The sequence below is a fragment of the Coturnix japonica genome, chromosome 3, assembly GCF_001577835.2.
Source record: "Coturnix japonica isolate 7356 chromosome 3, Coturnix japonica 2.1, whole genome shotgun sequence".
NCBI lineage: Eukaryota > Metazoa > Chordata > Aves > Galliformes > Phasianidae > Coturnix > Coturnix japonica.
Window position 1 is genome coordinate 51,884,007 of NC_029518.1, and position 27,938 is coordinate 51,911,944.

Here is a 27,938-nt window from a genome sequence, read left to right on the forward strand (position 1 = left end):
TGAGAAAAAGCAATTCAGAATGTTCCAGAACATACAAACATGAGATAACCTTAACTTCACTGATAAACACATGGGAAAAAGCACAAGCATGCCTCCCAAAGTGTTTCACTTTCCAATTCCATTATAGGAACATTTTCTATACAGCTGATGATTCTGGGGTTACTACTATAAAATATGTCCTTGTGACAGTTTTTGTTGTCGTTGTTTTCAAACCATTAAATTATCATCTGTCTCAGTAGTGACACATGTTCCTGTTACAGGCATTGGGTTGTTGGGGTTTTTTTGGCTGTTAATTAACATAATATTCACTATTTGGAAAACATGGCTTAGAAAGATGACTTAAGTAACTTCAGTTAATTTTTATTCAATTTATACAAAACACTTGACTGAAAGAACAGGAACGTGGCAAAAAAAAAAAAGGAATTAGCTGTGCAATGTGTCTTTTCTTGTTGAGGTGCAGTAGTCAAGTTTCTCTCATATTTACTAAGGTAAAAGTTAAATCATTTTGATTTTATTCCTTCCAAATGCTGGCATTTTTTTAAAATAGAAATTCAGTTGATTTCAGTCTCAAATGTTGGCAAAAATGTCTTCAGCTGTAAGATCTCAGAGACAGATCCCTTTGTTTCCTGGTAAAAGTCAAGTCCAGTTAGCAGCTCCACATCCCGAACACGAGCGGAATGAGCCTGAACTCTTTCTTCAACCCATTCAGAAGGCGACCTGTTATCCTGCCAAAACAGACAAGAAAAATATGCAAGCACTGGTCTTCTTGATGTTTTAGTCGTCCCTAGCTATCAACTCATTATCAGCTCATGGGAATGAATCAGTTAAATATTTAGACATCTAAATGTTTTCCAGATAATTGTATCACACTGAAAATCAGTTCACAAAGCTCACTTACACACAGAAATATAAAAGTATACTTACAGCACAGCTTTCAGTATTGTCAGGTCGATGAGGAATGATGAAGGACAAGGCATCCAAGGAGCCTGTACAGTTCAGTGGAGTATAGGATGTGTCCTTGCAGCTTGTCAGAACCACAAAGTAATGGGTTGGGACAGGGATCTGTGTGTTGTTTACATGCCTATAAAATCAACACTAGTTAAGGAATTTATCTAGATATGAACTATAAAAAACATTGATGCTTCTAGTATTTTATAAAACCCATCTTAGCATAGATCTTTCACTATTTAAATTAACACCTGAAGAGACTCAGCCTTGGCATTTGTTTCATGAACAGCCAAACATGCATGGATTAGTCTTTTTTGCCACAAGCACTGTTTTCAATGAGAAAATGACAGAACTATGTGCTTAGCAGTCTATTTTGCCAAAGTTGGAGATTTCTACTTCTGGATGGCACATGATAAGGGTGCAATGCGTGCCCTTCATTACATAAAGAATTTCTACCACACTAAACTAAACAGGGGAAGAGAGAAAAGATGAGCCTCAGGTTCTTGTCAGCAAGCAATGCCAGAATGATGACTTGTGGCCATGTGCCATGTATACCAGTTTAGGATTCCTAATTCAAAGTTTATTTGCTTCCATATACTGGTAATTTTGTTGACATGGCCACTTTTGCATATAAACTTATGAGGACCTTCCCAAGTTTGCTGCATTTCGTCAAACACCATCAGTGAGACCATTATTCTGCTTAGTATGACTGACTAACATGCTGAATAAAACACGCTTGTTCAAAACTGTAGACAAAATTGTGTGGTTGACTGGGTATTACAGCTTTCTGCTTGAAAGGAAGTTCCAGTCTCTCCTCCCTTACAGCCTCCTACTTCGTGGCAGAGTTGATTTTCCCATTCTCAAACCATTTTTGACAGATGTGGTATTAAGTCTAGCCCTGAAAAAAACATTTCCAATGACAGATTCAGCAGTGCAGATTTCCCAGCAGTTGTCTACTGCTAAACTTTTCTTACTGTCAGAAGACATGTTCCCTATATTTGTCACATTTCAAATTGTTTGCTCTTACTCTGTTTTATTTGTTTATTTTGTTTTTTCTCTTCCTGTCACCATTCACTAGTATAAATATTTGCTCTTTATATTTTTACTTCACGGGATTCTGCTTTAAGTAAGTCTTCCTTTAGTCCCATTTCTACACACAGTTGAATCTTAAAATGTATTTTGTTATGCTACCAGAGCTCATTAAAAGCTATCTAGAACTTGTCAGATGTCCAACTGTGTAAGCTATATAAAAATACCAGTCAGGAGTATTACATGTTACATGCTCAGTTATATGATTCAGTAAATGCATCCAAGATACTAAACTGACCTTTGGTAAAACACAGTTTGGGAAAACGGGGAGAAAATACAAGCAGCTGAGACAGTGCAACATAAAAGCAAGACAATTGTTCTTAAACGCGTCTTCTGTATATTTACATATTCTCCTAGTATTTGCACTATGGAGGCAGAAAAATGTAGGCATTAACTTGGAAAGCAAATTACTGGCCTGTATCTTTGCAAATGTAGATTGCTACACATATAACCTCAATATATTTTTTTTTCCTCTTTACTGGAACTTCAGTTTCTATAGTATTGTACCTGCTTGCAAGATAATTTGATATTGTATGAGTAACAGTGGATTTATCATTGTAAAGGGAAGACTCAATTCTCTTTGATAATTGCTTTTTTGTTCTTCGTGAGAATATTTTGCTTGTGTATAGCAGGAAATAACTCATCATTTGAATTTTCCATGTACGTACTGTGTAATTTCATCAAGATTATCAAAATGGCCATCATAATTGTAATCAAACACTGGTCCACTGATAACATTTACTCCATTCCTTTCTCTAGCATACTTCTGAAGAAGTACATCGTGGAAATAGTCCCATATGTCTGCAAATGAAGGAAAATACAAGCGTACTTAATTTAAAATCAGTTACTTCACCACTAAAAAAGAAGAAAATAAAAGGAACGCTGTGCCTTTTTATTACTTAACTGTAACACCAAAAATTTGAAACTAAAATGCCCGTTAAAACAACTCTTTACACACAGTTTGGATTTCATCAGAATGTATAGACTCTCACCTTTTAAAAAGTAATGGTTACTACTATCACACCCGTGCAAGCCCCTGCACTACCAGAGATAATATATCTGAGCTGAAGATAAAGATACAATTCTGAAGCTGAGAGGCCATTTATTTCTGGCCTATCTGCTAACAGCCATAACTGTGCCAATTGATATGATCCAAGATAATGGCTTTCAGTATGGAATATTTCCAGCTAAGGGCTAGTCTAACCCACAGAACTCATGTAAAATGTCACTGGCAGTTTACTTGATTTAAAAGATGCTATTTGAGCAAATACAACTTTATAGTATCATAGTATCATATCATAGTCTCGTGTGGGTTGGAAGGGACCTTAAAGATCATCGAGTCCAACCCCCGGGATTCAAGCCTCCTGTGTAGCAGAGCGGCACTTCTACCACTTGCACCACAGGGAGGATTCGAACCCAGGGCCTCCGGTGTTGCAATGCGGCATTCCTACCACTGCGCCACCGGGGCATACTAGAACTTGTATGTTCTAAGCTACTAAAACTGTTTGAATATTTACAGTTATAAAGGCAAAAACAAACAAACAAACAAACAAAAACCATGAGTTCAGAGGGCTGGTAGGTTAACCTTATTGATTTATCTCTTGATTTGGTCTAAAGTAAATTGTTTACAAACTTGTCTTCCCTTGAGACCTTGCAAAAGGAAAGAAAAGGTGTCATTTTCCTTCATCTTGAGCCTTTCACCAACAGGATCTTGTCATATGAATTCCACAGCTAGCATTTCATGTCATGACAACATACAGGAAATAAGAAAAAATTCAAATGAAAACTGGCATATCTAAGTAGAGGCCAGGCAGGACTATTAACATTAAAAAAAATTTTTTTTAAATTTAAAAAGCCTACATAAGTGCATTTAAAATATTATGAATCTAATTTTTAAAGCTTTGTATACATTTGCGCAAGACCTGGATATCTAAGGCTAAGAATTAATGCTTTTAAGTCCTTGTCACAGCCATACAAAGTCCAAAGCTACACTTACAGGCAATTAATCATATTTAATCAAAATCTTGGATCCTACCTCTAAAAGCTCTGTACATGGGAACGATGTTGCTGGTGAGTAAGGCATCATATTGTTCAAGTGCAGATGAATTGAAATCTAAGTAAAAGAACAAAGTACACATTAATGAGATACTAGACAAAGACAAATCTGATAAATATGTTACTATAAATTGCGGGTATGTGTCATTCAATCATTATACATTTCTTAACATTTAAATTTCCTTCTACACTGAAGAAGACAGAACATTCCTGATTTAATGCAGGGGGGAGCTGGAGTAGTTGACCTTGGGGCTTCCTTCCAACTCAAATGATTCTATGATACTAAATAGTGAAATCACATACAAATACATTTATGTCTGAAGTATATTGTGCTAGTCTTCCATCATAATTATGACCAACACCAATGAGAGTTAAACAAGAAATTTTTTTACATGTAATATCCCACAGAATAATTTTAGTTTATTTGCTCACAGAGTAGGCTATAGAGGAACAGTTAGAGTATAATATTCCTCTATTTACTGCCTATTATAACTTCCAGGCTATTCTGCTTTCATGGCCTTTCCCTATGAAGTTAGTTCCCCAGAAAAAAAAAAAAACAACAACCAAACAAAAAAAAAGCCTATCTTCTAAAATACAACAAATTGTGCATTATCTTTGTGATGTGCTGTCAAAGGCTCTGTGGAAAACTGGATTTCTATCAGCTTGTAACTTAAGTAGATATCTGAGCATGGGTGTATAATCCTACTGCACATTTATTATCTCTACATTTTTTAGATAGTCTGTTCATTATCAAATTTGGCAATAGAAAGGAATATTCATACAGGGAAAGAGGGACAGCCCTTCATTCCAAACACATCTTTCAAACCCATTACCACAATCAAGTTGTTCCATGTTTTAAAGAAAAACCTAAATGCTCTAAACCCAAAAAACAACAACAAAAAAAAACCAAACAAGCAAACAAAACGAACAAACAAACAAAAAAAAAAAAATGAAGGAGCTGTTATCCAGCTTTTGGTGAGTCTACAAACACTGGAAACATTTTCTGCCCAACATGCTGATCCAAAGAAGTTTGCTTTGGTGTTTGGTTATATGTTTAAACATAAACCCACATCCAGCTGATTAAGACTTTCTAAACTTCGGCTATAAAAAGAACAGTGCTCACTGGGAGGGTAGAGGAAACCATAGGTCAAGTCCAGCCCTTCTGGGTAGTTGGAACAATTTTGGCTATGAGCAATGGGGATTCTAACATCAGCCCGCAGACAGTCTGAAACAGTGGGAGGAAGAGAAGATGTGCTTTCCTGTGAAAAGGGAAAAAGAAAAAAAACAGTATTACACCCACGGTTGTGGTTAACATGATGCTCTGTACGTTTTTAACTCTCTCAGATGGCCTTCATTGAATTTTCTGTTTTTATAATGAATCAGGTCAAGGTAAGGAATGGATGCTGATGCTCCCTGCCTTGTGTTTTTCCCCTTCTGCTCTTAGGTAATTCCCTAAAATCTTCAAACAGCATGTAAAACTGTAGCAGCAGGAGTAAAGTTTCACCTTAGGCAAAAACAAGTGACAACTTTGGCTCACTCATCCCTTTTATGGAAATACAAACTTCATATCACATCCTGCTGAGAACCAGTGAATATAGAAAGATGACAATATCACCACACCATAGCAAGGAAGGACTCTGTCTTGATAATAAGAATCTGTGTTTCTAAAAAGATAAATTTTATTGGCTAGCTTCACTGACTTTCACTGAGATATGTTAACATACACAGAAGCCAAGAACTGGTAAAAAAGTGATATTGATCAGTATAACTGTTTCTAAAACCTTGCATTTTACAATAGCATTATATAAAATATCAGAATGTGAGTTCCGTATGTAACTGTGCTTTTTTTTTTTTCATACTGAATTACCTGTTATTTAATTTCTTTATATGTTTACAAATGTTAAACACTCAGATTGAATTTTAGCACATTGTCCATTTAGGTTGGTTCAACTTTAAAAAAAAAAAAAAAGTAAATAAATAGAAAGATCCTCTTGTGCCTTTTTGTACTCCTTGATTTAAATTTATTCTTTCCTTTTCATTCTATCGGAAACATGCATCATTGCATTAGCCTGCTTTTTAGAAGAAATAAAGGCCTCACTTTCATTATATCCACCAGTCTTTAAACAGAATTCCTTATGAATGAACATTTTCAATCCAATTTATTACACGCTTACAAATATATGATATTAATATCAGCATTAATATCAAGTATTAATATCTGATAACCTACAGGTTTAGTCACAGTGTATGCAGTCCACAGTGGCATCTGGATATCATGACTGTATCCACTCACATACTGATGATGGGGAAGGAGGCAGTAGATTTTTTCCCTCTGAAGAACTTGAGGTCTCCCATATGGCAAATTATATGAAGTTGCATTCTTTACTATAATTAAAAAGATATTTATTCATTCTTCCATAACATTTCTGATGGAATCAAAGTTTCAGCAAGCAGAGGAAAGAGACAAAGCAAAATGTAAATTAAAGCATTAATAAATACAACAGAACTGATGATAAACACAAGTACATCCTTTTAAGCTGTTAGCTCAATGGAAAGGAATATATAAAATAATTTTCATTTTATGTTTAACATAAAGAAGTCAACATAGTATAACATCAGACATTCAAATTCTCATTTCTTTGTAATTTCACATATAAAACTTTGGAATTCACCTTGCCAGTGAAGTGAGAACTCTACCATATTGGGCTGGGAAGTTTTGTAATGCCCCATAAAATTTCCAGAAGCACCACAAAAAAGAACATGTGAGTTTTCATCAAAGCAAGGTGGCAAAAAATAAAACCCAATTATGGCAATACAGTCCAGAAGTACACAGGCTTTCCACTGAAACCTGTGTAATTTTTCCCAGTATTTTAATTGGATTCAGATTTACTTCCTGAACACAAATGTCATTACAAAAGCATCAATTAGTATCTTTTATAGCAATGCAAAGAAACAAGGAAAAAAAGTTAAGTTTCCAACTTGGTTCTCCTATTTCACATTAAATTGTATTAACATTGCCAAAGTTTCCACTGAAATTAATAAAATACAATCTAAAATAGCTGTAAATTTAAAAATGTTGCTATCCTTTTCACCTCTAACTACTTACTTTCATCTGTGGTGAGATTTAACCTCTCGTTAATTACTGAAGCATTTGTCACCTGTAAAATATTATAGACTCCTTAGAATGATTCTGCTGCTTACAAAATTAAAAGATAACACACTTGACCAATATGATTAAAATCTTCCAGAACTCCTACTTACATCGTTGCATGTGCATCCCAGATTATCTACAGGAGTCAGATGGGAAACCGGACATGAAACAGGGGATGACTCTTCTTTTGCATATGAAGGACTGTAAAAAGGCTTTTTTAGCAGATGATTTAAGCTACCATGTGTGCCATTGTTTGGTGCTGGTGTAATATGAAGCAGATCTGTTGGAAAATTTGAAAATTGGAACCACATTTTAAAGCTACTTTAAGGCTAAAACTATAGTTTTAACAAAGAATTTTTGCAATTCTATGCATTTTCTATGCATTTCTTCTAAATATAGAAAAAAATAGGCCACTGAATTATTGAAACTATTGAGTTAATTATTTTTTGTGTGATCCTTTAATCCATATTTTCTGAGGCTTACGCTTCCTAACTGCTAACTGCTAGGGCTGCAATCATCCATTCTCAAGATACAAGAGTTGCAACCCTCTAAAAGGTTCTTATCAGAAAATGGCTCCACAGGTACCATTTCAACAGCAAGCCCAAGTGGCAGAAGCGCTTCTCTGTGGTTCTTTAGTGGACTCCTTCTGCAATCAGGAACAACATCCAAAGGAGAAGTAGTTCTGGCAGTTAATGTTTCAGCATAGAGAAGGCAAAATGTTACAGCTTCTGCGTTTTGAATTAAAAACCTAGATTATGGATGAATTCATTACAGTTTCAGTTACCCTTTTATTAGCTCTCACAGCACTGGTATTTGAAAACACTGTTGGATTATGATCTTAAGCACTAGAGTCTTTCTACTCACCACACATAAGGTTGTAAACCTCTATGTTTTCAAAAGCATCCACTTCTGTTTTTTCTTTAAAGCTTGGGCCATATCCTAGGAATATAGCCTGGATTGTAATAAAACAGAACTTGTTATATAAAGAAACTCAAATTAAAAAGGAATTCAGTTGTACTTCATTTGAAACAGGGACACTGTTAAAATATTACAAAACAGGATTGTTCTGATTAAGAAGGCAAATTTTGCCCATTGTATATAATTTGAAGAAGAATTGTTTTCTTATCTGTTTTATTTTTTTTCTTTAACATATTGGTTTATATTTATGAAAGGTTTTTTGGTTTGATTTTTTTTTGCTGTGTTTCAAACCCTTTTCATGTTTTCATCGCAACAGCTGGTAAAAGTTCTGCCATTTCAAGACATGCAGAGTTATGGCACTCATGCATTCCATTTAAAGGCCAACATCAAGCCATAAATAAAAGGTTTGGTTTTGTGGTGTGGTCTTGTTTGTTTTTTAAATGTATGTTTTGTTTGTTTAAATGTATGTTGCATTAGCAAAAGCTTTGGTTAGTTTAGGAACTGATAGCTGTGCCTATAGCAAGCTGCTGGGAACTGGGGAGACCCATCTGAGGCCTTGCAGAGATCTCAGTCAGTACCACCAATGCTACACTGTGGTAATGGGCAGCCCCTGCTGTGGTCTTCCAGCATTTTGACAGAGAACTAACACAACCTTCAGTCTTACATTAGTTTCTATTAATTCATAAGCCTCCTGAGCTGCATGCCATGAAACACCGGACAAATGACTAAACAGGACAATGATCTGTTTTAAAATAATGTTCTTATGTTCTCATAATAGGAAAAGAATCCTACCTTTATTTTTAAAATACAGCATTAAGACACAACTACACTGAAAAATCATGTTTCCTCAATCATTGTGTCACCATCACAAGACTATCTATGATTACTGTTTATTCCAGGACTGACAATTTTTCACTGTAACCAGAAGTAAAAATGTGAGAAAACTTCAGTACAAGCAATACTAATACACAAGCTATATAAAAATGACTTTTCTTGCTCTGATGACATGTGTAGGGCTTGTAAGATAAGCAGAAAAAATTAGATTACACTAATTCGAGCATGCAGGCCTTCAGATACTCTACCAAATTCTCAGGGCTTTTTCAGTCCTTGCTTAAGTAGAAAAGGAAAGAATTTATTGTTCCATATCTGAACACGGTATGCTTGATTTAATAGCTCCATGAATTTAAGGTGAGACAGTTTTACTACAGAGTCCAAAGTGCCAAGACATGCACACATTGAAGAAAAGCAATAGAAATTTGTGGATGCAGTATGTGCTCACAGTTTACATGTCTGGATGACATATAAGAAAAAGCACACTGCAAAAGCTGTCCTGGTTCATCTAGCACATTCTGATTTTCTACATGAGAAGATGCAAGACCTGAATTAAAACCATCTTACCTCCATACTTTTAAATTCATTGTCATAACCATGGTTACCCTGATCACAAAATGTGTAACTGTTGTCCCTAAGGAGAAACCATCATACACTGTAAATTAAAATGGCATAAATAAGGTCAACTAATAATTGTCAACCCAAATCACAGACTCTGTATAATGTTACATTATGAAATAATTGTATGGGAAATTGGTAATCACAGCCTGAACCTCTGATTAATCAGCTGAGGCAAGTGTTGGGTCAGCTGTGGGAACACAGGTGAGAGTAATTTAGCTGCCCTCCCAGAAGGGATGGAGCTTGACTCCACCTCCTCTAGACCTCATTTAAGGGCTGACCACCACTAAGGCAGCATCTCTTTGAGATTGCTCCCTGGTGGAGATTGCCTCAGCATTTCCCAGTGAAGGCATCCATATTGGTGAGTTTTTCCCTATAAATAACCTTTTGAATATCTGTTACCATCTTTGTATTATTCCACTTTACAAATAATATTGTGCTTCTTCTTGCTCATCCTGTGCTCAAGCCTGCATAGATTTCTCTGTCTGGTAATGCAGATTGCCCTGGAAAGGAACATAATGTATCCTATACAGCTACTAAATCAATTTTTTTTTAAAAAAAAAAGCCCATTTTTGAACTTAGGCCATTTCACATCCAGAACTTTCAGAGTAGCATGACCGACTTAAAAAGAATCTTCAGTTATATTCTGCAGTATCAACATTTTAATATGATCATACTGGGAAAACTCAGCTGTTATTTTCTGTGGAACAACATAAAAAGACTGCAAGGAATTATGCCTTACAAGAGAGTGCTATTTCATCGTATATCTTCAAGGCTGAAGGAGATAACTGTATATGTGAAGGGGTTACAAAATTAATAATGTGCCAAAATAGTCTGACTTATAATGACTAACACTTGTTTAAATTTACCCGTTGCTGAGACAAATGGAAAGATAAAGAGATAGTCATCCACTATTGATTCAACACACTTGTCGTGCCCACGTATCCTGTTTTCAGAGGCACCAGGACATTGGTGAAAAGTTGAATATGAGAAAAGCATCAGTGAGGGAAATGAAAAGGAAAAGAACATAATGATAAAAACGATGGTACCTCACAGCCAGCCACTGTCGATCCACCAAAAGATGAACTTTATCAATACGAATGTTGTTAGCATAATGGAATCGTTTTGGCAAGTTAGGTGTCAAATAGGGCTTAAAGTGTTGAGGTGACCTTTTGCACTGCATTACAGAAAAAAGTTCAATTGTGAATTTCATTCAGTATCAAAAATACACCATAAATCATTCAATATTATCGCAAACATCTTAGTGATAGGAATGTAAGTACAGAATATATTATTCAGAGTGTGCTTTTCCAATAACCTACAGATCCCATTTCTGGCCCGAGAAGCAACAGAATGAAAAATGACTTATTTTGGAACTCTTTGGAAATATATCACTGTAATATTTAGCTATAATATTTATTCCTATAATAGTAAGCACACCAATATTGTGCTAGAAGTACTGCTAAGTTTGAAAGACATTTATTAGGAACACTTACTCTATATGCCCATAATAATACCACTGGCATTTAATATGTAAGTTCACAACCCACAGGAGAATGCTCCCTAGCAGTTAATGATTTTCTGCTATCTTCTATCACCATACCATTCAATAAATAACAAAGAAAACCAAGCATACATAATAGTACGCCTGATCTGACATCTTTACGCTCAGGTCCTAGAATTGTATGCTCTGCACAGATGGGCATTAAAGTGTGAAATGAAGGTAAATGTCCCTGATAGTTATCTAAGAAGCATAGTGGGAAACAAAAAATAAGGATTCAGCAATTCTGCTAGCTCAGGAGAAGAGATCATTCTGCAAACAATAATTAAAGGAAAAAAAAATAGAGGGAAATGACTTCAGGAATATCCAATCACAATTCCCATCTCTGTCCAAAACTTCCTCCTAACAACTTGAAAGAAAAAAAAAATACACAAGCAGTAAGTACAAACTGACAAGGGAAGAGGAAATCCCTTCACACCAGGTTATTCTTAGAAGACAGAGATTCTACACCTCTCCTCCTAACTATTACAGGTAGTAGTTTCAACCAGGGAAGAGAATATGCAGAATCTGCTGCTGCCTTTATAGAATGCTCTTTGTAATGAAATGCTCAGTGTCAGAGGGGTAGATGATGTAACAGTGAAAAAGTTCCTTCGTTAGTTCCTCCTTTTCATCTGTAATGTCCTGCTTCCACACACACCTTGTATGCTGAGGAACAAAAGGTGTGTTCTAAGGTACTCAGAATCAAGAAGAACTTAACCAGGGTAGTTTGCTGCTCTTTGGACTTCAGGTAGCTTGCAAAAGCTACAGGTAGCAAGCTTTTAGCATTCAATTTTTCAACAGGATGCAGGAAGACCTCTAGTGGTGCTTTATCAGAAATATACCCAGCTGAGATGACCTGAGCTGAGTATTATTCCAAGCTGAGTAGTTATTCTAAAAGAATCAGAACATCGGCCCACTGCTTGGACTAGGACTAGTCACAGAGCAGAAAACAAACCAGCACTGAAGGAAAGAAAAGATAGAGAGTTGTTTTTATGCTTAACTCATTGTAAATGATAAATGTAAAGAAATACAAGTCATCAAATTTCTTAAATGAGTCCCAGTTTGTACATCATGCTCACCCCACCACCCCAACTACTAGGAAAAAGTATTAAAATATTTACTTACTGTGAGGTTTTTAACAATTCCTTCTGAGTCAACTGTTACAAAGGAAAGATGAATTAATATACATTAAGACAGTTCAGCAAGGTTTAGCTCTTTCACTTTTCATGTTATAGAAAAGCAACTTCAGTTATAAACATCAGCTTTCTGAAAAACGAATCTGGACGCTTCACAAACAAAAGTTCTTTCAGAAAGAGTAAGGCCATTAGTAAAAATGATTCAACAATTATAAAGAGATTAAGTCACATAAAAAAATAACATTATTCACTCCTCTAAACCACTCACAGTACCTTATTCCTGTCTGACTTAGACTGCAACGTATGCCAAGAAAGTCTGCTTTACGTTTACTTATTTCCTGTCATACTGCTTGTGCAATCCAAGGATCAGTGCATACTTACAAGTATAATAGTTCTGTGGAACAACGCTTGCTCGAATGCGAGCTGCAGGCCCCGCATATATGTAGAAATTAATCTGATTGAAGTAATCAGTCATGTATTCTAATTGGCTGCAGTAGGTCATATCCATCCCTAAAGAATACAGAAACAGTTACTTTTCTAGATACAGTAAAGTGAATTATAAAACTGACTTAAAGTAGTAAGTACATATATTAAACAGCAAAAGAAAACAATGACTCAGTGTAGTTTACGCTGAGAAACAAGATGATATACGTTACCATGATCAGCTAAAACAATGAGGTTTACACAGTTGTGTAGGTTTCTCTGTTTAAGCCCCTCCATTAGCATTCCCAGCGTTTGATCTGCTAGCTGTAAAGCTTTGATTACCTGTGAGAGAAACAAGCTTCCTCAGAACCTTTCCTTTTCACTGATTAAAAGTTATCACTTAATGCAGTCAGATTGTGTGCCTTTTGTAAACAAAGAGAAATTGACTTCACTTTCTAATTTAGAGAGACTAAAACTATCCTACAAAGATGAGTCTTTCTATCCCTGACCACCACAACAAGGCCCTCTGTGGAAGACTATTATAAAAGATTTTGCACAAAATCATTCCAGGAGGGAGCTGTTACAGTAAATCCTAGGCTCCCTAAAGATGTAACATTTTCTGTGCATTCAAGTAAAAAGGAAATGTTACAAATTAAGAAACACTGAAATAGAGTGTAGAAAGTAAATAGAAGACAGTTCTGGGAATTTGCTAGGTTACACACTTCCAAGTATCACTTGATGATAAAATTCAAGTTCAGTCTAAATACACGCAGCTTGAAACTTAATATTATTTCTAACAGTATGATCAGCAATGATTTTCATTCAATCTCTTATGATTCCAGCAGTGTGTATGACCCAAAGGAGCTGTAATCCAAACAGTGTGCTCAGCCACAAACTCACATAATAGTTATGGTAATATTTTATCTGGTATCCTTTCCAAGTTGATGAATTAGATAAGTTCTTACTCTTCCATTTTAAAGTGATATTTAGTCTAGTAAAAACACAACAGCGACTTACACCACCGCTAACTGGTCCAAATGAATGTCCAGAAGAATCTGGTTCTTCAATATACAAAGTGTAGAAATCAGGTCTTGAGTTACAAATAAATAAGAAAGGAATATTATGAAAGCTTGGAGACATAATTTAAAAAGAGTATTTTCATTTTAAAAAGAAATGAAAAGAAATGTGCACAGAATTGTAAGTAAATATAATTTACTTATAAGGTTCCTGCTCAAACCTTAACAACAGCAACAAAAACCATACAGCAAGTATGGCCATCTACATTACTGTGAGATTTGTACTTAACCAACATGAATTATTTGAAATTATATTTTCATAAATTTACTGTATCCATTATCACTCTAAATATAAAAAGTAGGGATTCTTCCTCTGACATTGTTTCATTTAACCAGTGCAACAAGCCGTGCTTATAGAAAAGGCTTAAGTTCAGCAAATTCTCATTTGAGATGGTAAGAAAGATTCAATGTTTCACAAATACCAACACAAATCTCAGCTGCTAAGTATTAAAATCTTTCTAAACTGTATTCTTACAAAGCATTGGAATATTGCTGTTACCTCTCAGATTTGGGTTTATCAAGCCATTTTAGTATTCCTGAAATTCTCTCTTCATACGTAACTGAACTGAAAAAAAAGAAAAGAAAAAAAAAAAGATAATATATCAATAAGTCCTTTCTGATTTGCCATTCTAATTCCAAAGAACATGGATACAGAGTCCACTCCGTAAGGTAAAGGAAACTACTTGGATTGCAAGAATGACATATCTCATTAATATACCAGTAATCAGTTTTATTATTTTCATTTTTGATTGCATGTAACACGTTCTTAATGATAAATCAGACAGATCCCGATCCTGAAAATGTGGGTGGGAGTACTCATATGTTTAAAATTAAATACATGCAAAAAAGGAGTTTTCAAGTTCAGAAAAACCGGAAATACAAGTCAGAATATTTTTTCATTCTTTCCACTGTGTCTAGATGTTGGACTTTCACATTTCAAAAGCAATGTCCCCACAGAAAGCTTCATGAGGACATGCCCTGTCTCCTGTGAAGGAATTTACTCACTTAATATCTTTACTTTTCCATGAAGTCATGCACAAGTTTAATGTTAATCAACTATAGCATTCAGTTGTTTTCTGAGAACCAATCCTAGATAACACAGCAAAACACTGTTATCTGTTAAGACTTATAATTACATACTTGCTTTAGATTAATTTTGCAGTTGTGAAGAACTGTCATTTACTGAAATAACCATAAAAATTTTGAAATCATTTGCTGGTATTAACGTCTTCCACAAGAAAAAGAAAATTACTATGAAGTTTGTTACTGTATTTTCATGCATATAACCTGAGAATTAGCAGCAGTGTGCACACTATCACACTTTCAAGCAAAATCAGAGGGAATTTGTCTAAAGTCCATTTTCCTTCAGTAACTTCCCTATCCAGAGGCCTTACTTCAGCAAGATTCTGCCTTCCATAGCCTCATGCTACTTCTCCTGAGGTACTTAGGGTTTAGGCTATTGGAAAGCTAATTCTCAAGTAGGAAAATTTGTAAAGGGTTAGATATTATGTAGAAATTTTATGTGCTATGATGTGGCAATTTTTAGAGTAACACAGAATTTGCTACTAATCAGTCATAGGAGGCCTTCCTGGTGGGAAATTAGTAGTTTCCATTTGGCTGGAACACTCAAAACTGTCTTTGAGAGGATGACAGAAGTACAATAACCTTTGCCTTTCTGATTGTGAATAGCCTAAAAACTAACTGTTAATGGTAGTTCCATGGTAAAATCTCAATTACGTAACAAGGAACTTGTCACTCAGACTTGTTTAAAAAATCTTGTATTTTATTTCCTTCAGCTGCTATGTGGCATTTTTTATTTTTGAAGTAATTTATGGCAATTTACCTCAATCCTTACAAAAACTTACCTATTGAATAAATAGAAAAAGTTGGGGTATGTACCATTAATTGGAACATCAGAACCTGGCCAGAAGAAAGTGCCTGCTTTCAGACCTTGGTACATTGCTGTCAGCCATATCTATAGATAAAAATGCAAACAAACAATTTTATGGCATTTTCACCGCTTTAGGAACTCATATGACCAGTGTCAAGTATAGAATTGGATTAGGAATACAGGCTACAGTCATACATTTCCCTTTCTTCTTTCATACATCATGCAGCTGCACAACAATCACATCTGATTTGAAGTTTGTTTCTTACATATATATTCTGAATAAAAGAATCATAGCACAGGACTCAAGATGTCACCATTTCTTTGGAATTCTCATCACAGAAAGGATGTCATGTAGATATTTTCATAGGTGACTACAGGCAGTGACCTTCTATCCAATGACACATTTAGTGAAATGGATAAGTGAATCCACTGCAATGGATCATGATCATGGAAGATATGATTTCCAGTTATGTGACTGTATTTTAAGAGGGTGTGTTTCTATTCATCTTACATAGCCCAGCTATGGTTCTGTTAGGAGCCTGACTGAATCCCTCAGGAAACAATAGCAGTAAAACCTGGCCACTGTAATATACTAGAAACATCATTACACAGATACTATAGATAAGTATATATATACCCTGTAAGTGTATATATTGATTTAACTCCTTTTTCTCCGTACATACAAACATATATGAATCATAGAATCACCAAGGTTGGAAAAGATCTAAAAGATCATCCAGTCCAACCGTTCACCTATTACCAATAGCTCCCATTAAACCATGTCCCTCAGTACAACATCCAATCTTTCCTTGAATGTGTATATATATGTTTATATCGAACAGATAGGTTAAGCAGATACTACATTTGTTTATATTTTTTCAATTTTTGTACTGCTTGATATTTCTAGTAAATGAATAGCATTATAATCACATTTCTTTGATGAAATGGGCCAAAATTTACACATGAATACTCATTTTGATGGAAATGAAATTCTTTGTTATTCTATACTGTGCCTGGACATCGAAAGCATTTTTGTTGCTGTTGCTGTTTGTTTGTTTTTAAAAGTGATATATTCTGGAAGTAGATCTGTATATTTCATTCTTCAGTTAGTTGTCAAAAAAATATTCAAACAAACTCTGCACAATAAAGCCCTATCAAACTTACTGAGTTTTTCAGTATTTGGCAGCAAAGAACCCCAAGTTTGCAGATATTCTGTTCTAAAACCATCCATTGAGAAAAGGATAAGTGGTGGCTTAAGTTTCAGTGTTAATATTTTAGGAGTTCTTCTATCATCACAAAAAGTGAACTGTTTCATAGTCAGCCTACAGTACGAATTCTACATGGCATTTACCGTGTACTGCAAATATATCACACAACTTTGTATTTTGTTCTCTTATTGTTTCTTTCAACAACATGGCACATGAGCCACTAGACACAGAGAAATAACATGAACAGAAGAAAACTTACTGGCTGGCCCTTCCACCATGCAGGCTGAAATTTTTCTGTGCTTGAAAGTGAGAAATGCTTGTTCAATTCTACATCATACATGTTGTTATCAATAATACCGTGAGATTCTGGATACAATCCCTGCAAAATGAAAACAAACAAACAAGTAAAAACCTACAAATCTAAAAATAAAATACAACTTAAATTATGCTGCAATGTGGTGTTATGATTATTTTATGGCTTTTTTATCACAGAAATAGAACATACTTCATAACTTCCATAGAATATCATATTCCTACTAGTGAATTCAGTGTGTCTTTCAAGTTCCCTTTTAGTTTCCCTGTCCTTTACACAGCCCAATTAAAAGCTGATCTGCTGTAGATTAAGTACCATGTATGTCACATAGCCATGTGACATAGCTACACATCAGCTGCCAAACATGTCCAAGCACAGACACTCATCAAATGGCAGTGCCCTCATCCATACTCATCTGCACCAAATTAGAATGACCAGGCTCAGTAATAACTGGTTCACAGACCAGACTATGGTAACATACAGACGGAACCACATAGCCAATATTTATTTCCCTCTACACAGTATCTGTCTCTCACTTCTATAGCTTGACTTCCCGTGTCATTAGTCATTAGATGAGTTAATTCCTTCGCACCACAGGATACTTTCTGTGTTGTCTAGATAAAGGCAAGTAAAAATAATAAATTCTCACTTACTGTGACAATAGTATAGTGGTTTGGAAATGTTTTTGTGGGGTAAGCAGCTCTCATATACTTTGAATGTGTGCCACATGTTTCTGCAACAGATAACAATTAATATAGATTTCTTCATATATATTTTTTTCCAATTGAAAACTAACAGTTTTAAAGATGGGAAAAAATTACACCAGTTAATTACTCGGTTGCTATGGTATTAGAGAGGAAATTTGACTTCAAAATATGACATACACATTCACATGTTTCCTTCTAAGGTAGGTCTACACTGCCTTTTCCTTCATGGCGTATATATTCTGTAACAATTTGCTTAACTAGCTACACTGAAAATGGTTGATAGGTAATATGTTACAAATCAGCTTTACAGTATTCCTTTCACAAAGAAATGAGTTTATCTTTCCTACTCCCTGTAGATTTCTAAGAATGTTAAGCATGAGTGGGCATAAGTAAATACCAACTATTGAATACAAGTATAACTACTCCTGAATTAGAACTACTCTTGTTCGAAAGTATTTCTTGGATACATATACCTTGCATGGTTTTCATGCCTTTTCTCACATTGACTTTTCCATTGAGTATGTTTCAAAAGATTGGAGTTCCCCATGCATAATTTCTTCACCGATTAGGATTTCTTCCACTGTCAGAATGACAGCAAGAACTAAAGTATTTGCACAATTAGTCATCAGCCATTGCTTCAAGTTTAAGCTCCTGCATATCTCTCCTCATCTACAAACAACATTGTTTACTATTTGGTAAAATTCAATACTCTGTAACAACGGCATGAAGTTTTCAAATAAGAACAGTAGAAACAGAACAGAATATATTCAGAATAGACACGATGTCAATCTAGAGAGTGACTTTAAACAGAGCATCTTTGAGGGACACTTTCCAAAAACCCACTGCAGTTCCTTACTAGCAGGAAGTTTTAATAGAGTACAGAGAATGAATGAAATCCAGCTCTGGAATTATTTTTCAGCTTTAAAGTGTATTCGAATGTATGTTGTGAACTACTAGTTTAATTAAAAACTGCAGGCCTATATTAATTGTCTTGTTAAAAAAATAAAAAAAAATAAAAAAAAAATAAAAAAAAGAATGTTTGCTGTGCACTCAAATACAAGAATTAATGTAGAATATGGAATACTGTAAGTATACAACTGATGACAGAAACCTGATTTGGAATCTAATTGTTGAGAAATAGTTGTGAACAACATAGCAGCAAAAAGAACTAGAAAGGCTGTATGCAGACTTCTAAAGAAAAGACACAAAGCACTCCAGGTAACTTACTGAGTTTTTCAATATTTGGCAGCAAAGAACTCCAAGTTTGCAGATATTCTGCTCTAAAACCATCCATTGAGAAAAGGATAAGTGGTGGCAGATCAAACCTACAAAGAAATATCACTTTTTGATCATTATGGAGTTTGGAAAATTGATGACTTGTTAAAGTCGTTAACCACAATACAAATTCTGTTTTTTATAAGCAGAATCAATAACACCCATATACTTCCCAGAATTAATATCACAGTGAGAGATAATCAAACAGTAAAACATACAATTCTCCTGAAAAGAAAACAGCAGAGGAATAAAATACAAGCTACTCAGTAAGAATAGAACCTAAGAAAATAAGTTGTTTGGTTCTTTTACATCTTTTAATTACAAACACAAATCTACAGAACTAGCACCCAAATTCAAGCGCAGAGTATAGAACAACCAAAGCACCTCTGAACATAGCAATGAATTAGATTCTGTCTCTTGTCTCTTTATGCATCTCAGGACAGTTGCACAAAGGACTGTGAATACACAGCAATTACCCAGTAGGCAGCAAGGCTCAGGTGGCCTCAGGGGAATGCAATCTCCTTGAGATATCAGGTTTGAGGTAATCTCTTGCCTTAAAGCATTTGCTTTGTGAAAACATTACCTAGTATTCTTTGTGGAGTCTAGTATTTCTTTGTGGATTAAATCTTTCAAGCTTCCCAGCACTCATTGAAAACTTTCTCACCTTAAGTGCACTATCAAATTGTGCTTAAAGCTAAAAAAATGCAGCTACCATAACTTTAGTAAAACATTATTTAAAGAACAAACCTCAGATTTGAGCTCAAGAGGCAGGTAGATAAAATGTGCATGAATTAAAACTGATCTTTTAATTCTTATTGTAAAAATTCTAGTTAGAAAGTGCTAAAATCCAAGTTATTAGAAATACTATCTTCTCACAGTCTGAAAAGACTTGAAGAAAAATACATTAGCAGATATAAAATGATTGATAGTGTTACAGCATTTTTCTTCAAAATTCAAAGAAAAATTATCTGCAGCATCAAGTAATCCAGTTTTGTGATTCAGTCTATTAACTATCATTAGATGTCCCAAGGTCACATTAGTAACATAAAAAGACTAAAACTAAATGAGAAATGTAGTTTGAAATAGATTTCACTACACTAAATATCTCAAAAAAGCTCAACTATTTGTAATTCATAGGAAAGGTTTGCTATATAACCTGCAAAGCACAGAGAGAGAATAACTTAATTAAATTCAGTGACACTGCATGAATTTTTGAGTAATACTTTGAGATATAACAAAAAACAAAACAAACAAAAACAACAACAACAACAAAAAACAAGGTTATATTTTCACAATATCACAAGAAACAAACTGTCCCAGTTATTTTCTCATTCACAGTGCTCTTCAGTAAAGCACATTGACATCAACGGTTTGCATAAAAATACTTCTTTATAAAACAACTTCTTGATTGGAGTCTGAACCAAAATGGAGCTCCATATAGCACTGTTGTTTATAGCACATAAGTCTTCCTCCACATAAAGTTTCTAAGCTCTCACGTATGAAAATCTGTGAACTCAAGAAGTTATTCGTTAACCTAAGAAGTGCGTTTTTGTACCTGAGCTGGGAAGGTGCCTGCAGGGACACTTGAACTTTAGAAGTGCTAAACTGAAGGTATTATTGCTATAATAAAGCATAATGTACCAGTAAAATAGATAACAATGATAAAATCAAAGTTACAGTAACTGAACCAGAAAATAATCCATTTTATTTTGAGACCAACTTTTGAACTATGTTTCTGGCTAGTCTCTACCTAAGATGTCCATTTGTAGATAAATCTCTATACAAAATAATTATAGGTGGGCATCAAATTTTCTGTATTCCAGCTTTTGCAGATATAATGCTACTTTCATAGCTTCCTCTTTATTTATACTATCAAAGATACTATACCAGTAATCTTCAATGGACCAAGAACAAATTGTGTTACATGAATCTTAAATTAACTCTAATAGTTAATTTAAGCTCTTTTACAATCTGGATTCAAACTCCTGTACACTGCTCTAAATTGTAAATGATAAATGAATCTGCAACAAAAGGACAAAGGTTTTAGACGGAAAAAAACATTGCTAGCCACAGTCCACTTCCACAGAACATCCCTATGGGTGGGGACCTTATTCTTGGTAAACCTTCTGTTTTTCTAATCTCTAAAAAACCTACTTCAGCTGAATAGAGCATTTATCAGCATCATGTTTTTATTTGTTAAAAAGATAAAAAAAATTATCCTACCCAGCAGGACACTGAGGAGTTTCAAGTGAAATACATGGTTCTTCTACCCAAGGTATTTCACCTAAAAGGACAAAAAAAGTACTGAGTTAGCATTAAGAAAAGTAATAATACAAACAGTTAGAACAAATAAGTTTCCTGGATGATCCTTTTAGAGAAATTCCTGGGACTTCTTCTGTTTCAATACAGAATTAATGTAAAGTGGGGCCAAAATACCTTTAGAAATCATTTAATGCAACCTATTAGGCCTTGAAATTCCGAGTACACAAAGAAGATGGAAGATAAATGACTATGAAAGCTTTGCCTACCTTAAAATGGAAAATACTTAACTTGTATTCAGGATACACACTGCAATACTGTTTTCTTTTTCTGCAGATTTCACTTACACATTTAGTGATGACTGGCAGGGTTTTCATTAGCTTTTCCCCCCCACCTCTGTTTAAAGAACACAAGTCTTCCAATGTTCTCACATGGATCATGGCTTCTGCCTTTCAAATTCTGTTCTCCCCTAAATATTCTCCACCCGCTTCACATCTACACTCATTTATAGTAGCAATCTGCCTATCTCTTCGGCATCAGTATTAACAAGAGAAGAAATAAAACATATGAAAACAAAAGGAAAAAAGAATGTAGATATATATGTGTGTGTGTACGTATGTATGTATGTATATAAAAGAAGCAGTGGCTGTTGAAGTTTTTAGCTTAACACAGAGAGTTTCTCTCCCAGTAACCAGCCAAAGGTGGGAACATACAGTGATTTTAATCAGGTCAGCACTTAATACTCAAAAAAATTAGCATTAAGTTGAACTCAACTGTTTTTAGTTTTTCTTTTCATTGAGGTGACAGACATACATAGGTCACTCTGAAAGTAATGCCTCCTACTTATTTCCACTGATAATACAAGCCACAATAACACTGTGATAGAGACAGTGTTCAGCTACAAAACACCATTTTTCAACAGCCACCACCATTATCTATGCATTTTCACCAGTGAGAAACAAGAGGCCTGCATGCCGTGTTCATAAAAATCCAGACTATACAGTGGGTGTAGTAGGACAGTCGATCTACGACTGCCAATGTGCTCCACAGTCTTCAAACTGACATGGGGCCTGACATTATCATGCAATAAGAGATAGATCTCTGGCCTGACTCTGGAAGTTTGAGCCTTCTGCTTAGTCAGAATTATGGTGTAAAGGTCAGAACTGAAGGTTTGTCCGGGTTCCAGGAAATCCAGAAGTGTTACACCCTTTCCTATCCCAAAAGACAGTGAACATCATTGTATCCATAGAGGACTGCATCCTGAACTTTTTCTTGATGAGGAATTCATGTCACCACTCCACAGACCACCATTTTGACTCTGTCTCATAGTGGTGAAGCCATATCTGAATACTGGTAATGATGCAACCCAAGAAACTGTTACCAACTGCCTCATATTGGTTCAATTAGTCCTGACAAACTTGCTTATGGTGTTGTTTCTGCTCCTGTGCAAGCATTTGTTTGAGCCTGGCACAAACTCTGTGATATTTTAACACTGCTGCCATCATTTCCAATGCATTGAAGCCAATATTCAGCTCTATACACGGTTCCCTGGTAATTCACCAATTCACACAGATATGCTAATTGAGACACTCTTCATTTCATGATGTGTCAGCTGTACATGGCCATTTGAAATGTGGCTTGCTTTTCACATCACTGTTGCCACTACAGAAACATACCATTTACGGCCTCACTGTACTCACATTACTGCTTGGTCTCTACAGACATTCAGGAAGTAATAAGCAGGAGGCTGAACAGGATGGGGAGAGGAGTGCAAGAGCTTGCACAAAGGGGTACCTGATATAAGATCCCTCTGGCAGGGAAATTGGATTAGATTATCTGTCAGGTCTCTTCTAATGCCTGATATTCTGTGATTCTGTGAAGTATTTATGAATCTCAATGGGTGCCATTTTTTTTTTCACATGGAGGAATTCGGTAACACACCTTCGCTACATATGCACTTCCATGTCAGGTGTCATTCTGTCAGACTGCCCCTCTGCTGCCATCTGTCACATGGCAACAATATGTAATGGAACACTGGTGGGAAGGTTCAACCTCTACTGCCACACCACCAACATCCATCTCTGATGTCATGGGCCAACATACTAAAATAGGAGGCATTACTTTCATAGTAGCCCTCACAGTACTAGAGAAGCTGCCTTCAAGCACTTCCATCTAAACATATGCAGGAATTCTGATGTCAGATACATGTTTTAAGTCAGCAGTATGCTCTGCAGATATCATTCCTATAACCCAACATTACCAATGATATTAAGGATTTAGACAGGGTCTGTATGACACGACCAGGTATGTTCAACGATATTTGGTTAAGAAATCCAATCTTAAAATTAACTTTCAATAAAATGAATGGGAAATTCTAATTAAATATCTTCAGATTCCATGGAGTTTGAAGCAAAAACCACATCTTCAACTATTTTTGGAAAGAAAAAAAAATCCAAACTACAACAACTACCAAATTTGGGTTGCTCCTGCAACATTCTTATGAATGACACACATCTCACACTTCTTTCCAGAAATCCTCTTCTCCCTAGTCAAAAACATCAAAAGCTTTCATTTCAAAACATCTTCATTTTCCAAAGAGTAACTATAAGGCTCTAACCTTGAGAAAAAAATAGTATCTACCTTTATATTTTCATTTCTTTGATTTACCTTTGCAAACAGTATTGTAGTTCACACAGCAGTCATTTGCCTGCAAACAGTCATCAGAACAAGAACAATAACTTCCAGGTAATCTGGTCTCACCACAGCGGAAATTAGTGCAACTCCAGGATCGAGCTGAAAAGTATAAGAAAGAGATTATTATTTGAGTCCCACAACTTCACGTAGACTTGTGTTACTCATATTAACATATCCTACCTCAGTACATTTTAAGGTTTTGTCTGAGATGAAAACACAAGACTTCTTTTAACACATAAAGACCACTTTGGTTGCCACCAAAAGGTAACAAGTCATAGAACAAACCACTTTAGAAATGTGTTCTCAAAGTCATACTGTTCAATGCCTTCCACACTTTTCCTGGAAGATCTCAAAATAATAAAATAAATAAATATTAAACCCATATTTCTCCTATGAAGGAGAAAATGAAAGCAACAGATCTTTTTTCCCCTTCTCTTGTGCACAATCTGCAGCAGATAGCAAAAAAGACTTAAGGAGGGCAGAATAAGGCGGAAAGTGGTAAGGATGAAGAAAATCCCAAGCTGCTGCCAAGGGAGCACACAGAGTAACTGGAATAGAATCTGGATTTAATGCAGAAACAGACACGTTTCCTGGAGGAATGCTATAATCCTGATTCTGCTAATTATTCCCAATTGATCCTCAGGCCTACATAAGGCCAAGAATACATTTCACGGAAAACACCCATTAATTTTTAAAAGGACAAGAGCTGCTGGCACACAAGCATCATTTCAGTCACCTAGTCAAAGAAAACCTGCATTTCCACTCATCCATGACTTCATCTGGACCAGGAAACACTGCAAATGCTCTGGTTATTCAAGGGAGTTGGCTGTGCTATACTGCTGTGCTCTCTGCTACATTGCATTATGCTGTAATCTGATATGCGAAGCCCATACAAATTACTTGAAGAAATATTTTTGCCTAAAAGGTATGCTTCTCCATAGCAAAGAGATGAGATCATTAGAAAAAGAGCCTGAAAGATTTCTTGTCACGAAGGCGAAGGACCTCTAACAATCTGAATGCAGCATTCACTCAATACCACTAACTTCCTCCCTCCCCAAATTATCATGTGGCAAGCCAGCCCCAAAGCTTTTAATCAGATGGCTTTCCATATCCCCAAGAAAATAAGAGAACTGGTCTTTTTCCAGTTAGTACTATACAACGAAAGAAAAGAGTATAGAAACCAATGAGCTTTGCCTCTAGGAGAACATACTTGGCTCCACACAGGCATCTTCATAGTCCCAGCAGCAGTTTTGACGCTCCTTGCAGCCACTGTCACACTGGCATCCTGCCACCTCTTTCCGATAAGGCTCGTTGCACTTGTGCCTGCAGCTGACTGCAATGAGAAGACAGAGGGTCTTAGTGCCCAGACTGGGTCCGAGACACAGAGAAAATCAGAGGGCTGGGCAAGGCTATAAGTTTTAGTGCACTGAGGAACCTGACCATCTCCCTTCCACTTAACTGTGAAAAAGTGACTAAAAATCCTGCAGGTTTGATTGTTTTGACCTAAAGAAAGAAAAGGGTCCAACGGAGAGGCCTCACACTGTAAACTGAAATGTGCAATTAGTTCTTCACCACAGCTCTGACGCCTCCATGCAGGGAGAAAGAGCTGACACATCCAAGGACAACTTCAAATCTCAAAATACTACTTACATCTCCCATTGAGCCATTAGGAGCCTTGCATCTGTGATCACTGTACTGTAGAAGTAATGTCTGAAACAAGCTACGCATCCTCATTTCCAGTTTTGTCATCCATAAATATACATATATATAAATATATATAAGTGCGTAGGTCTGCTAGGAGAATTGTCATAGTTGCCAAAAGATTTGAGTTTGTGCAAGGTGTGCTTCCTATAGAAATCAGGCTTTAATATCCACTTTGTATGAATTATGTAGAGCTAAGAATTTTCTTTTTCAAACTAGTCAGCTTTTTTCACACGCAGAAAGTTCTGAGGTTGCACTTTGCTCTTTACGTTCATGTATCAACCATAACTGTTCATGCAACCAAGCTGTGCAAGTAATTAGAATAATGAACAAACAAATGTAATGATCATAAGTGGATATTTCAAAGGAGTACAAACAGAAAGAAGAAACTAACAATTAAGCGTTTCATGGATGGAACCCAGCTCTGCCAAGAAGAACTGTGATTTTTCAACAAATGTGAATAAACACACATAGTTTTTCTTTGTTTTTAGGCTGAAACTTGAAGTATTTAGTTTTTCCCCTATCCACTGGGTTTAGAAAAATTCAGAGTTGTTTAGATGCTCTATCAAAATTTAAGGTAATACAGAATTCAGAATACATATTTCAGAAGAAATATAAACCTTTTCCTCAGTCTGAAATAGAATTGTTTATGCTCCTAATAATCTGCAATCCATACCTCTAATTGCTTCTCTATATTTACAGAACTGCATGAGGTCTGCAAATTTAGTATACTATTAGTGTTAAAATTCAGTATGTCATTAACTTTTACCTGGCATAGTCAGAACAGTTATTGGAGCTACCAAGTTTACCTTGAATATATGAACAGAACAAATTGTAAAATATCACCAGATGTCACGTCTGTCCTAAATGCACAGAGCAGCAGACCGCCACTCACCTTTGGCTCTTCTAAGACTATAACCCCCCAAAACACCTCTCAACCATGACTCCCATTGCCCCTGAATAGGACTACTCTTTCCCTTAGCCCTCACAAGAAATGCAGCAGTACAATCGTGCACCACTCCAGGTTGAGGCTTCCCCTCTGACTCTGTTTTGTAGCACAGTGTGTCATCTTTCTTAAGTAGATCTGGTTATAAATGAAAATAAAGTTAGGCAGGCTGTATTTAGAATTGCTCTCTAGAACTGTCTGCAGAGACACCAAGATTCTCATTCTGCACCATCTTCCACTTTCCATTCACTTGCTGCAACTGTGACCAAGTTCCATAGGTAAATGTCAGCAAACATTCACATGGTAGGTACCTTATGTATAGGAAGGAAGTAGTAATACAATACACCTGTCATCAAAAAATAATTATAATTCTGTCTTGTTCAGACAGGATTGAAAGGTCTTTGAAAGAGTTAGAAACTGATGAGTAAGAAGGTATAAAAGTTTGATGCATGTTGATAAGAAAAGGACACCGTGCATCCTTGAACTCCTCCATTATGAGACTGATATTGTCTCGACTTGGAAGGAAGTGTTTTAATTCACCAGGTGATGTTTTCAAGGTGAAGTTTTCAAAGAAAATTTGTGATAAATTTTAGCCACCTCAAATATGCCAAATGCACTCGAAGTATGAATGTTGACAGTGGTCCATGATCTCTTCTACAAAACACATAGCTTAAATGATTGTGAAGTGTTACATATGATAAAATACATCCTATCTCAATTTTCATAGAAACATTATTAAAATAAAATTTCCAAAGCTGTTTTGAAGCAGGTTTAACACTCGTAGAGTGAGAAGCGAGACATACAGTGGTTTAGGATAGGTTTTTCCAGCATACATTATGTGTACATGAGTTATACTATCCAACTCAAAAAATGCGAGAACTTTTGCACTGAGCATTTATATTACACTATAAAAAAGCCTTCACTGAAAGCCTTTACCAGATCTAGCTTCAGTGGTAATTATACTAAAAGTATCACAAACATACCTTGCTCCTGGGTTCCACGGTTTAGTCCCAGTCCCAAACCTAGTCCCAGAGATACAACCACCAAAGCACTTAGCAGAACCTGCCACACAGACACACAAAAATTCAAGGTTCATAATAAGCTGTTATGTTTAGTAGAAATTAACTCTATGATAGGAGAGGCGCAGAAACAATGATCT

At 35.7% G+C, this 27,938-nt stretch overlaps 1 protein-coding gene across 1 annotated transcript in view; it reads right to left on the reverse strand.

Annotated features, from left to right (window-relative positions):
- Positions 1 to 338: 338 nt before the first annotated feature.
- The window catches only part of ENPP3 (ectonucleotide pyrophosphatase/phosphodiesterase 3), a 31,906-nt gene continuing 4,306 nt past the window's right edge, over positions 339 to 27,938 (reverse strand). Inside the window, exons 2-25 of the mRNA XM_015858507.2 lie at positions 27,763 to 27,841; positions 25,343 to 25,465; positions 24,106 to 24,231; positions 21,403 to 21,463; positions 19,132 to 19,229; positions 17,851 to 17,930; positions 17,144 to 17,263; positions 15,651 to 15,760; positions 14,285 to 14,350; positions 13,727 to 13,799; positions 12,943 to 13,051; positions 12,668 to 12,796; positions 12,276 to 12,307; positions 10,660 to 10,787; positions 9,560 to 9,626; positions 8,108 to 8,195; positions 7,354 to 7,523; positions 7,199 to 7,250; positions 6,323 to 6,477; positions 5,216 to 5,351; positions 4,073 to 4,150; positions 2,706 to 2,838; positions 925 to 1,081; positions 339 to 725 (exon numbers count right to left, since the gene is read on the reverse strand). Of these exons, the coding sequence (XP_015713993.1) occupies positions 552 to 725; positions 925 to 1,081; positions 2,706 to 2,838; positions 4,073 to 4,150; positions 5,216 to 5,351; positions 6,323 to 6,477; positions 7,199 to 7,250; positions 7,354 to 7,523; positions 8,108 to 8,195; positions 9,560 to 9,626; positions 10,660 to 10,787; positions 12,276 to 12,307; positions 12,668 to 12,796; positions 12,943 to 13,051; positions 13,727 to 13,799; positions 14,285 to 14,350; positions 15,651 to 15,760; positions 17,144 to 17,263; positions 17,851 to 17,930; positions 19,132 to 19,229; positions 21,403 to 21,463; positions 24,106 to 24,231; positions 25,343 to 25,465; positions 27,763 to 27,841 (2,544 nt within the window). The 3' untranslated portion in view covers positions 339 to 551. The remainder of the gene's footprint in view (positions 726 to 924; positions 1,082 to 2,705; positions 2,839 to 4,072; positions 4,151 to 5,215; positions 5,352 to 6,322; positions 6,478 to 7,198; positions 7,251 to 7,353; positions 7,524 to 8,107; positions 8,196 to 9,559; positions 9,627 to 10,659; positions 10,788 to 12,275; positions 12,308 to 12,667; positions 12,797 to 12,942; positions 13,052 to 13,726; positions 13,800 to 14,284; positions 14,351 to 15,650; positions 15,761 to 17,143; positions 17,264 to 17,850; positions 17,931 to 19,131; positions 19,230 to 21,402; positions 21,464 to 24,105; positions 24,232 to 25,342; positions 25,466 to 27,762; positions 27,842 to 27,938) is intronic.